Source organism: Fusarium graminearum, chromosome 4 (genome assembly GCF_000240135.3).
Source record: "Fusarium graminearum PH-1 chromosome 4, whole genome shotgun sequence".
NCBI lineage: Eukaryota > Fungi > Ascomycota > Sordariomycetes > Hypocreales > Nectriaceae > Fusarium > Fusarium graminearum.
The window spans coordinates 3,796,818-3,808,923 of record NC_026477.1 but is presented as its reverse complement, the minus strand read 5'-3'; the positions used below and the strand labels follow the sequence as shown (position 1 = coordinate 3,808,923).

Sequence of the window (12,106 nt, the reverse complement as noted above, 5' to 3'; positions counted from 1 at the left end):
CAGAGGGTAGCTTTCGAATGCCTCGATAAACGCCAGCGAGGATATCGGGGGTGTATCGGCCGGAGGGTTTCTCGTCGTTGATGTCAGAAAAGCGAGAGAGCTCGATATTCCCTAGTGAACCCTTGCGGGACGTTAGTTCTGGAGTGTCGCCCATGATGTTTGGCTTGAGGTTGTGAATAGCAAAGCATGAGGCGATGCGTGTGTGGTCAAGGAAACAAAGAACATATAACGAGGGCGGGGAAGAGTAAAGGAGCTTGCACAAAGGCTAACCAAATAGGAAGCAGACGCAACAAGATAACCAGCGAGACGGGAGCCAAGGCAAAGGATATGCCCGAGAGGTTGCGCTGGAGATCGTGAGTGCGATCCGGTGAAGACAGGGGCGTCACCGCCAAAGATGGGTCAGGACAGGGCAGAAGGGCAGGGTCAGGTAGGGTTCATTAGCGAAGGGAGACTCACAAAGGCTCCAAGGCTGATGGAAAACGTGGAAGGGCTGAAGCTGGAGTCGTCAACTCAACGGCCAAGGTCAAGAGAGACGAGGCGGAAGAACGGAAGAGTCGATGGTCGCGGGGGAAGAGGCTCCGTCTGGAGACAGGACCGAGATGGGCGACCCGAAGAAGGATAAGAACGACAGGGACGGGGCGGGACGGAGAAAGACAAGGGCCAAGGGCCACGCGGTGGAGAGAGAACAAAACAGGACGGACAGGGCCTGAGAGTGCGACAGACAGTGCTCAGATGAAATGGCGTATGCAGCACGTACGTTATTGCTGCAAGGGGAGAAGAGCGGCCAAGATTGATCGTCGTAGGAGGAATAATAATATGTATTGCGATGCAAGGTTTAAGGAGGTAGAGAGAAGAAGTGCTCGGACAGGCGTAAATGCAAGATGCAGGCGGCAGGACACAGTAATCGTCCAATGTTAGCGCCGCTGTGTCCCTTTTTTTCCCCTTGGGTTAGTTGACTAGACCGACATGGACAGTACATATGCCAGGCACAGGACAGCAGAACACAGCACAGCTTGCAGTTCACAGTTCACAGCGGTAACGGACGAAGCGAAGGTGTACGACTGGACCACCGTCGGGTCCTGCAGTTGTGACGAAGAGATTGGGCCAATACAATTGGATATTCAAGTCAGGGTCAAGGTGAGGTGGCAGACACATCTGACAGGGTTCGTTTTGGCAGCGGACAGAGGTTTGGTAGCTGAACGCACGGGCCCAACGACACACCAAAAGTTAAAGGATACGAAGGACCTATCTCAGTATTGATCTACACTGATTGTACGATTTCCCAAGTCATACATCAACTAGGTCTAGACGCTGAATATCTTCCGATTGCTATGTATTTCTGCATCCCTGACGAAGCAAATCTTGTGTGTCCTAACGTTAGGCCCGTCGACGGGAGCAACAGAGCAGACCCGCATGGCCAAAGTATATATCTGTTAGCTCTGACACCTTTTCTTTTTAGTCTACGTCTACCCTGGAAGACGGCTCGATTTCGGATGGTAGAGCTCTGCAGGGGGCACACTACAAAGCTTCTGGAACAAACCCTGAAGCTGCTCAGGGTGGGATCTACTATAATACCGTGCCTACTAAGGTTATGACGACAAAAGGGGGGGGGGGGGGTCGACAAGTCGTGTTTCAGGAACCATGAAGGAGAAAAAAATCCGGTAGTTAAAGGAGATACCGACCCCATCTCAAGAGTAACCAAGCGACAACGAATCGACCTAGACACAGCAGATATTAGCATGGTGTTTGATACCTACCAATAAAGTTGCCCTCAATTCTACTGACCTGATGGAACAGAGTCAACTGCGGCACAATTGATCAAATGCTGACCCAACCTCCATGCTAAGCGCTAAACCAAGCCACAGGGGAAACGGCCTAGTTACCACATACATCCTGGATGGATTGTCAGAGGTGCATAAAGGAACAGACCAAAACATTTGCCAAAACATAAAACAAATTACACTCATAAAAGCCAAGATATTATAATTGATCTTGGGTGCTGCTATTACCATCCTTGCTATATGTAATGCAAAGTCAGGACGACAGACAAGTCTTAAAATACTCTCGCTATAGTTCTTCGGACGAGGCCCCACCTGACAGATGGAGATGTCCTACCTAGGGATATTAATTAGCTCACCGATGGGTCCCCCTAATCCAAAGGAAAAGCCGGTAAACGTTGGCCCTTGAGCCCCTAGAATCTCGGGTAGAAGTAGTTGGGCACTTTTTTCTTCAGTAGCGACAAGGGTCACCCAGCTTTCTGGGTTCCTTGGTCCCGGGTCCGTACAAAGGCCAATCTATTCTCTGCAACTAGACACGGCGTACTTAGCTCCAGATATACGGAGTAAACGGAGAGCAATTACCCTAAGCTCCAGTATACGTGATATAGTTATGTCATAGGTAGATAAATAGCATAAATACATATCTTGTTGCAATGGTTCGTTTTAAATTATCAATGCTACTGACACAAACATAGTCGAGGTTTTTCGTATTCGCACACTAAGCCAGTCAGCACTCTGTACATCTGTAGCAACCAGATCAAAACATCCACAACATCAATGCATTGGACTCGGCTGATCTTGTGATCTTGTGTCCTGCAAGACGGCAGAGAAATTACATGTGTCATCATAAACAGCTGATATGCAGATCTGTTTGCTCGCAAACTGAACCTTATACGTGGCACAGACTATCGTTAGAGAAAAGGGCTCAAAGCGTCATCACCAACAAAACAGGGCTGACAAGTCAAGAAGTTCACATAAAGGTCTATCTGAGCACATAATAAACATGACATATGATAAACCGCAAGCCTCATCAGCTGATGTTAGGCCGTCCAAATTCCAAACTACACACTACTGGTGTGGCTTTTGATACATGTCATGAATCAGGCATGCCGATGAACTTGGTGAATGTGTCGACCCCCTTTGGCCTTGGAAAGTGACATAAAGACTTTCTAAAAAGAAGCGTCTGTCTAAAAACTCGGGTATATTCCGTCATATTCACTTTGTACTAATATATTGACCAACATTCAAGATCCAACCTTTTACGCTTTGACGCAGGGTAGCCGCGGTTCATTGCTTATATCCAGTTTCGGTGAACAATACAATCATATGAGAGAAAAAGATCAAGTGAAATTGCTTCACACAGAGCGATTATCAACATATCTCGGGCATATATTTTGTAACAAGCTAATAATATGCCGCTGAGCTACTATGTATCAGATGCACACCTTCAAAGTGCTGGTCAATCTGACTGTCCCACCTTCCAATTCCGTCTTGTCGCAACTTCAACCCCGCACAAGCAACTCATCGACCAACTGAACTACTTCCAAAGACAAAAACAGAAAGAAGGAAAATGCCGGTATCAAAGCAAATAGTAGAAGATATCCTAAAGACGATCCCCTCCCGCATCCGCGGTCCAGGTGGTGCCATCGCCGTCCTCTCAGATAGCGCCCTCGTGGACCATCGGGTCTGGGGATACGCGGACTTCAACCGCCGGATACCCATGACCCCAGAGGTTCAAATCCCCATCTGCTCTATATCCAAGCAGATGCTCTGCGCTTTGGTCGTGGATCTAGAACGCAATCCGACGCCGGCTCTCAAGGCCAAGGGTGATGTCAAGGAGCAGTTTGAGACTAAGCTAAAGGAACTTCTGCCTGAGCTAGCCAAGACCGGGAAGCTGAAGCTGGATGATCTGTGCAACAATCGATCTGGCATCCGCGACTACTGGGCTATCACGTTGCTCTGGGGTGCAAAGCCAGAAGACCGTTATTCTCTGGCTGATCACAATGGCCCTATGCTCGATAGCCTCAAGTCGTTTCACTTTGAGCCGGGTACTGAGTACTCCTACTCTAACACCAATTTCAACATTGTAGGACGAGTTGTCGAAGCTTGCACTGGAGAGTCGCTCGCATCCTTGCTCAATGAGCGAATCTTTAAGCCTGCGGGTATGAAGACGGCAGAGCTGTGTGCAGATTCAGCAAAGCTGCCCCCACCATGTGTTGGTTACGAAGGAGACGAGCTCCGCGGATACATCCCTGCCGAGAACCGCATTGAATGGGCTGGTGACGCTGGTATCATCGCTTCTCTCACGGACATGATTGCGTACGAGTCATTCCTGGATCGTAGCGTGTTTGACCCCGAGAGCTGGTACCGCAAGATCTTTCAGCCCTCGACGTTCAGCGACGGCGTCCCTTCGACATATGCGCAGGGTTTAGCTCATACCGAGATTGGGAGCGTGGGGGCCATCGGTCACGGAGGTGCTCTGCGTGGCTACAGACTTTATCGAGCTCATGTGCCAGAGGAACGATTGTCAGTCGTGGTCATGTTCAACCACGAGGCCGACGCAGCAACGCTATCAGAGTACATTATCCAGAACATCCTGGGTCTTCAGAAGCCAATGGCGCCTGCTCTGGTTGATGCATCGCCAACCTGGCCGGGTGTCTATCTCGACGAGGGTACTCAATTGGTCATCACTGTGACCCTTGGCCAGAAGGGCCAGGTCCTGGTCACATATGCTAACTACGTCGAGCCTGTCAAACTAACTGACCCTGAGCGTGGCGAATCCAAGGGCATGGCGGCTGTAATCAACGGTGACATTCTTCGCATCCAACGTCTAAAGGAGAACAGGGCCATAACTGCCAAGCGTCTCACGCTTGGAACTATTGCTATTGACAGTTCGCCTATCGAAGGCGATTTTTACTCCCCAGAAATCAATTCGACTTTCCACTGTGTCAACCAAGGCGGTCTAGTATTTGGCACATTCGACGGCTTCTTGGGTCAGAGTCCGGCTCAGTTTATGCGATATCTAGGTGATGATGTATGGGCACTTGCGAACCCGAGAGGTATGGACGCGAAACCGCCTGGTGACTGGACAGTTGTGTTCCGTCGTGATGATAAGGGTACTGTTGTTGGGTTGACGATTGGATGTTGGCTCGCTAGAAAGATTGAGTATGTCAGGAAGTGATGACAATTTGCACCGGCGATCGATTTTGATATCAATAGTCTACTTTGTGCTCAATGGCGATTAGCGTTATATACTGTTATACGTTGGCCGCTTGAGAACTCAGACTTCGACAGCCAATATTTGCTCTGCAACTGTACGCAAGCTCGATAAATAGCTACATTCAGAGGCACAATTTGTGTTCATATGTTGAACGTGTGATTAGTCTATTCTATTCATAATCTATGTGTCCCAACTATCGTCCACCCCAGCTTACCAACTCGGAATGGCACTTATCCCAACCATCAAAGTAGGGTTTCCTCTTGTCATCTCCCGCTTCACCCACGCGGGCAAGATACTCAAGCACCATGTTTCCCCAAAGCCAACTCGCCGGGCCTCGTCCAGGATGCGTCTGATCCTTGTACAGCATCGAAAGGGAGGAAATGAGACGTCCCCATTCGAATACTTCGTGCCCGGCCTTGGCCGCGATCGCACGAGATAACCGCTCGAGGTCGTAGATAGATGCATCCCTGGCGTTGCTCTCACGGTGCATAGTCATGCTGCGGAACATGGTTGGTGCATCGCCAAATTCGGTGGAAATACGCTTGACAAAGTCACGGATACGGGCGGCAGCGAAACGCACTTCTTGCCAGACCAACTGGCGCTCGCGCGATCCCATGGGATACACATCCTTCTCGTGGTTCGCTTCACCAGCTTCCCAGAAAGCACGCTGATCCCAGAGTCCGTTCTGCCAGAGAATCAAGTCTGGCCTATTCTTGGGACCGCGAACCTGGTCGTACATGGGGGTCCAGTACTTGTCCCAGCGCTCCTCAAAGGCAATCTCCTCCATGTCATCCATCCACCACCAGTCCGGTCGGTACGTCATGGAACCGGCAAAGTGCCAGTGGACAAACGTCAGGTTGAACTCGGGGATGCTGCAGCTGGCGATGGTGTGAGCCTTGGGCTGCTTCATGTTGTGCTTGAACTCGCTGCAAAAGAATTGCATCATGAATCGATCGACAGAGTCGCTGAACAGAATGATGCGACGACCCCAGAGCCAGCCAAAGTCGCCGTCGTTCTTCATGGGTGCGTAGGCGTCAACGTTGGTGTCGGCGTTGGCGTTGATGGCCTTCTTTCGACGGACGCTCTCGGCGATGGCCTCGGGTAGCCATTGTCGCGGTGTGGACGAGTGCTTGACAAACTCAGGCTCCGGTTCCGTCGCGTTAAAGATGACCTCGCCGGCCGCAGGATAGACAGCGTAATCGGGCGCTTCAGCTTCGAGCAGGTTATCGGAGAAGGGAACCCATTGTGTCTTTTTGTATTGGTTGGTGCCGTTTATGTCGGCGGGGATGTAAAGATAACCAGGTTCGCGGTAAGGATCTTTGCAGTTTAATACGGGAATATTGGTTTGCGTTTGCTGTGCTGGTCTGTGATAAAGTTTAAGATAATCGTTAGCGTGAGCCAAGAGACGATGCCAAGTTCATCTTCAGCGGGGTGGTAGAATAGCGTGATGCGCCAGTGACCCGAGGGAAGAACGTACAATGAAGATGTTGGAGTTGTTATAGCTGTTGTGTTAGTGTTTGTGTTGATGTACTCTTCTGCTTTGTTGTGTACATATGTCCAGGGAACTTCTAATGACTCTTGGAAGAATGTAAAGACGACCAGGAAAAGAGAGAGACTGCCCGCGATGATAACGCATGTTAGGGCTGAGGGGCGCGACATGGTGAACATCATCCTCAAGACGGATGTTCTACCAGGATGAAAAAAAGGAATGACTGTTCTAAGAACCCAAAAAGAAACAAGACGGAAAAAAAAGATCAATTGATGACTTTTGGGGTGTACAACTCTATTAACTAACTCCTTGACCGAAAAATACATCCCAGTTCGCAAACTAGAAGATCCATGCCTGTAGTTGACGTCTTCCCCACTACCCCTTAATTCATGACGGTATCTGATTTGATGTTGATGAAGGCTGAGTGACGATTGGAAACAGGGAAAGTTTACCCCCCGACGCGTGTCACCTTTGGTCACTGTGCTGGTAGGATTTGCTGGCGCAGATGGCGGTAGGATGATTTAGCTTCTCGCGCTAAAGTCAATCTCTAAATGTCCCAAGTTTCAGATTATGTCAACAGCCCTGATTTGCGCCGAGATGGCCAAGACGATCGCAATTGAAGGATGGAGGATGTCATCAGCATTAATTCCCTGTCCTTTGTAAGGCTACATCATGCAAAATTGCCAAGACTGTCTCTTGCTGTTAACCATCGACAAAAGATGAAGCGCCGCAGAGAGGCATAATTGAGTTGAATTCTAATTTAAGCTTACTAGTGGTAGCGCACGCCTCAGCCGTACGTGCATGAGGCGAAAGTGAGACAGAGAAAAAGGCGCCAAAAACAGTCTCGAATGTCTTGAACTTGATCAACTCTCTGTCAATACGCGAACATAGATAACCTAAAGTTGAAAAAAGCCATGAAACATATAACGCACGGCTTGGCAAAAAGAGATTAAGTTATAGCTTCGATAAAAAAAGATGCAAAAAATCGACCACGCCAGGAGTCGAACCTGGAATCTCTAGAGATTTCCCGAATTGCTCGAAAGCCGAAATCTAGCGCCTTAGCCATTAGGCCACGCGGCCTGATGTTATTGTTAAAGACTGGGGTCATGTCTGTGTCTAAGTTTGGACGCTGTCGCAATGGTTTGGGCGAAGATCGCATGATAATGAAGCCAGCCATCTCTAGGCGGTAGTGGCTTTGTAACTTGCAGTGAAGGTTTGAGACTCTATAGCCACCTGTTTTGTCCTCTTTCGTTGGGAGAAGGTATCTGAGCCGGGACTATGCTCTGGCAATGGGCAGATATGGGCCAAACTGTTTCTGACAGTTGAACCAGCCAAGTCGTTGGATGTTGCTTACTTAGAGTTGACATCTCTGCATGGTTGATGTTGATGGCAAAGAGATCAATTTGGTTCTATTTGACATTAGAATGGTATGAATGATGTCAATGTCATTTGCCTATTTCTGAGTACATGGCCGGAACTCTTTGTTCAAGAGGCGATCTGGTCTTTTGCACGGAATACCCTAGACTGACTGTCAGCACTACAGATGTGAATCCGCAACACTTATCTTTGATGATCAAAAGGGTTCTGTATTAAGACAAAGCTAGCAGGCTTACTAGCTGAGTGTAATACCACGTGAACCACCTCATGGTTATTGTGTGATGGCTCTGTTGCCATGGCGTCTTCAAGATCAGCCCATCTCACATCCCCGACTTCCGAACCTTACAAATCTGTCCGGGTCATCGCCCAGGAATTGCGTCAGGAACCGGTCGATGGCAGCATTGGCGCGACAGATGGCACAATGCGCCAGAAGCAACCAATCGTGGCATGTCTGCAGCACGCAATACTGAGCCTTGCCCCTCTGGGGTTCAAGTGAGGGGCGGACAATGATTACGGATGGTGGGGGGGACCTTCTATAGACGTCTTTTTATTTTGGTGGGGTTGTCATGATGGCTGGGGGGTCTGGGGAACATTTATGAGCTCTATATCTGTATAATAGAGAGTATAGAAACGAATGTGTATTATGAGTTAGTTGAAAGCACTTTAAAGTATATACAGAGTATAGTATAGAAACAATAAATAGCAAATGTACAAAGTATAAACCCAAGCATTAGTAGGTTCTCACTCATGGAGGGGCAGACCCCCCGAGCTTGGCTCTCCCAATCACCAATATCACAGGCCTCGTGGCGTATTGCAACAGCGCGGCCATAGAGCCCAGATCGTCATTCACTAGCTCCAGTCACGCCAACAAGGTAGCACCTGTAGCTCTCCCTAATCGTCAATTGATGCCAAGCTGGCCGTCTCATACCAGTCTATATAATCCCTCTCCCCCGACCCCGCTACCTCTGTCATCTCTCTTTCTCTTCATACCTCTATTCTCTTCATTCTACACACACAAAATGTCTGCTCCTGCTCCTCTTCGTCTGGGCTCTACCGCCCCCAACTTCCAGGCCGAGACCACAAAGGGAAACATTGACTTCCACGAGTTCATCGGCGACAACTGGGTCATCCTCTTCTCCCACCCCGAGGACTACACCCCCGTCTGCACCACTGAGCTCGGTGCCTTTGCCAAGCTCCAGCCCGAGTTCACCAAGCGCAACGTCAAGCTCATCGGTCTCTCCGCCAACACCATCCAGTCCCACGAGGGATGGATCAAGGACATTGGTGAGGTTACTGGCGGCAACGTCGAGTTCCCCATCATTGGTGACAAGGAGCGCAAGGTTTCTCTTCTCTACGACATGTAAGAACTATCTGTCTACTATTCTCCCTACAAAAACTGACAATCCACAGGATCGACCAGCAGGATGCTACCAACGTCGATGAGAAGGGCATTGCCTTCACCATCCGATCCGTCTTCATCATCGACCCCAAGAAGACCATCCGCACCATCTTCTCCTACCCTGCCTCCACCGGCCGCAACGCCGCCGAGGTCCTCCGCGTCATCGACTCCCTCCAGACCGGTGACAAGTACCGCATCACCACCCCTATCAACTGGGTCCCTGGTGAGGACGTCATTGTCCACCCCTCCGTCAAGAACGAGGAGGCCAAGACTCTGTTCCCCGAGTTCCGCATCGTCAAGCCTTACCTCCGATTCACCCCTCTCGCCAAGGAGAAGGTCCTCCCCCAGTAAATTAATTATACAAAGGATACAGCAAAAAGCATGAGAATTTTATGATACCTTGCAGATGAGCGAAAAGGAATTGAAGGGTCCATTGGGTGTTGGGATTAGTACAACAGACATGATGGAAAGGCCAATGTTCCCATATAGATCAGTCTAGACTTGAGCCATCTGCGACTGCTCTGAGATGAAGAACAAATGAAGAAATGATCAAACTAGCGTTTCCCCAACAAAGTGAACTCTTAATTAATTGTCATGAGCCCCTCGATCTTTCGACATGAGGTAAATTCCGGGTGCGGGGTTCCGGGCCATCGGTCGCCGATGCCGGTGTGAAGCTCCAAGGGTCCGCTTTCAGGGTCCACATGAGCTTCGAAATCATCATGACCCTTCTGAGTCTCAGGGAGCTACTTGCTCAACTGTCCATAATACCCATCCCATCAAATCGGATTTTACTGTCTATACAGTATCGAATACCATACATCATGTCGGACAGCTCTATTGATACGCTCAGCGTTACTGAAGCTATCCTGACGAGGTAGCGAGGATTGGGAATGCCCTCAAATTTCTCCTCCGCCACCACCTCCCCCTGCGCTCCCTTTGCCATTGTTAGAAGCGCAAATTAGGTGCGGGCAATTCAATCAAAAGATAGTCTAAGAAACCTAATCTAAGTAGCATAAGCTATCCTCATAATTTCATCCCTTATGCTCCCATCGGCCAATCTGTCTGGTACCCTGAGAGTCTCCCAACTGGTGCTCCCAACACTTCTCACCAATGGTATTACACTTTGCAGTATTTACTTTACAAGACTTTCCGACAGCTCCTTTACTCTCGCCACCGCAGCTGCACCCCTCACAGGATCTGGCGCTTCAGATGTAAATACCAACGCCAACACAAGCGCAGCGTCAAGCCTAAGCAAACATTCTTCTTGCGCAGACACTTCGGGAAACGTTGACATCTCAGAATATCCTTTGGCGAAATCCTCTCCGAGCTCACTGAACTCCAAGGTACGGTAGATGTCGATGGCTGCTGGGCCGATCAGCGCATTGGTCCAGTCGATCACAGCGCTAATGCGACCTTGGCTGTGACGAAGGTTGACGTCGCGAAAGTCCATGTGTAAAAGACTCGATGGGAACCGTTGAAGACCGTTGAGAATGGCGTTGATATAGTTCCAGTCTTGTATCCAGCTTGGAGCCTCGGTCACCGTCTTTGACAAAACAGAGAAGCGTCGTTTCATTCTTTGTTCCATTGTCGAAAAGACATCCGACGTCTCTGAAGCGACAGTCTTGAATACAGGATCAGATAAGGGTGTAGAATGTATCAGCGCTGCTACACGACCCATCTCCTCAAACGTGATATCTGTTCCATCATCGTCCACGTACTCGCACAACATGGCTGGATATCCATCTTGCTCGAGGTACTTGTACGGCTTGGGCACAGGAACCGGCCCATCCTGAAGAAGACGATATATTTGTATTTCTTGCTGGATCAGATCTTTGGCTTCAACGTTGAAGTCGTTGGCGTTTTGGTAGACTTTGACTCTTGGTACTTTGAGAACAACTGAGCCGTAGGTTGGACTTGTTGCTTTATAGACGAGGCATTCTAAGCCTTGGCCGGCGGTTTCGACGTCACTTAGGTCTTCTGACATGATAAATTGTTGTGCTACTTCCATTGTAAGTTGTGGCAATGTAACTGATAATGGAGAAAGGTCCAGATTGTTAGTTGAGGTTTGAGATATGTCCATATATACTTTGGAACTATACAAAACTCGTATCCGTATTCGTAAATGGCGTATGGTGAACCAATCCAGCGTCTCTGCTTATCTATCTGCTGGCGTAAAAACCCATGATCAAGTTTCCTGGGGTCCAGGAGGGTTAGATAAATCATCCCTAGAGTTTTAAGAGCCTTTGCCACTAGAAGCATAAGGGACGAAATTAACAAATCAGTTTATGCTGCTTAGACTACAATCTTAGGTCATTTATTTTTGTGATCTAAATTTCGGAGGCCATCTTTTCTGCTACCCACTCGATTATCCAGTTCCAGAACTTCAGAAGGATCTGTGGGAATGAGTCACTGTGCCGAGCATCCGAGATAGCGACTTAATCAGGCAAGTGAGTTGTTTGTTAGTATTCGATATAGTTTGCTTTTATTCTCATGAAAGTCCAAGATCGAATTCATGTGAGGGTCAAGTTAACCAAGTGCCTGGTTTCTTGGGAACGATGATTGATCATTCATCCCTATCCCAAGATAATAATGATTGTCTAGACAACATGAGGTAACATGCCATGTGAGAAACATCGCATAACTTGCAAACATCGTCTTAAATGTATAGAATTAAGTCATGGCCTGTCCCAAAAGTTTGGAGTTCAGGCGTTCAAGATACCTATTTCGGGGTTTAATTCATCATATAGCATAGGCGTTTGCTATGAAAATCAAATGAGCTACCTTTAATGTACAAGCAATGTGATTGAGCAAAGGTGAAAACGAGGATGAAAAGCAAGTATAAA

At 48.6% G+C, this 12,106-nt stretch overlaps 4 protein-coding genes and 1 non-coding gene across 5 annotated transcripts; 2 read left to right on the top strand and 3 right to left on the bottom strand.

The window, feature by feature from the left end:
* Nucleotides 1-3,348: 3,348 nt before the first annotated feature.
* Nucleotides 3,349-5,125, top strand: FGSG_07538 (uncharacterized protein; the record flags this gene model as incomplete). Its single annotated transcript, XM_011329013.1, has 1 exon — nucleotides 3,349-5,125. The coding sequence occupies one exon, from the start codon at nucleotides 3,349-3,351 to the stop codon at nucleotides 4,957-4,959; it is 1,611 nt and encodes a 536-aa protein (XP_011327315.1). The 3' UTR covers nucleotides 4,960-5,125.
* A 66-nt stretch (nucleotides 5,126-5,191) lies between these two features.
* Nucleotides 5,192-6,657, bottom strand: FGSG_07537 (uncharacterized protein; the record flags this gene model as incomplete). The annotated part of the gene is made up of 2 exons (XM_011329012.1): nucleotides 5,192-6,362; nucleotides 6,476-6,657. The coding sequence occupies 2 exons, from the start codon at nucleotides 6,655-6,657 to the stop codon at nucleotides 5,192-5,194; spliced, it is 1,353 nt and encodes a 450-aa protein (XP_011327314.1).
* Nucleotides 6,658-7,473: 816 nt separating this feature from the next.
* FGSG_20675 lies at nucleotides 7,474-7,567 on the bottom strand. The gene has a single exon. It is a non-coding gene; the product is annotated as a tRNA-Arg (tRNA).
* A 1,240-nt stretch (nucleotides 7,568-8,807) lies between these two features.
* FGSG_07536 (peroxiredoxin PRX1) lies at nucleotides 8,808-9,819 on the top strand. The gene is made up of 2 exons (XM_011329011.1): nucleotides 8,808-9,224; nucleotides 9,275-9,819. Exons 1-2 carry the CDS (start codon nucleotides 8,884-8,886, stop codon nucleotides 9,612-9,614), a joined length of 681 nt encoding a protein of 226 aa, XP_011327313.1. The 5' UTR covers nucleotides 8,808-8,883; the 3' UTR covers nucleotides 9,615-9,819.
* Nucleotides 9,820-10,395: 576 nt separating this feature from the next.
* Nucleotides 10,396-11,271, bottom strand: FGSG_07535 (uncharacterized protein; the record flags this gene model as incomplete). The annotated part of the gene is made up of 1 exon (XM_011329010.1): nucleotides 10,396-11,271. The coding sequence occupies one exon, from the start codon at nucleotides 11,269-11,271 to the stop codon at nucleotides 10,396-10,398; it is 876 nt and encodes a 291-aa protein (XP_011327312.1).
* Between the last annotated feature and the right edge of the window lie 835 nt (nucleotides 11,272-12,106).

What these genes read in the sequence shown, in the direction of transcription:
- FGSG_07536 (XM_011329011.1), top strand. Translation starts at nt 8,884, where the DNA reads ATGTCTGCTCCTGCTCCTCTTCGTCTGGGCTCTACCGCCCCCAACTTC. An exon ending in GTTTCTCTTCTCTACGACAT is followed by an intron (nt 9,225 to 9,274) that starts GTAAGAACTATC and finishes GACAATCCACAG; the next exon opens with GATCGACCAGCAGGATGCTA.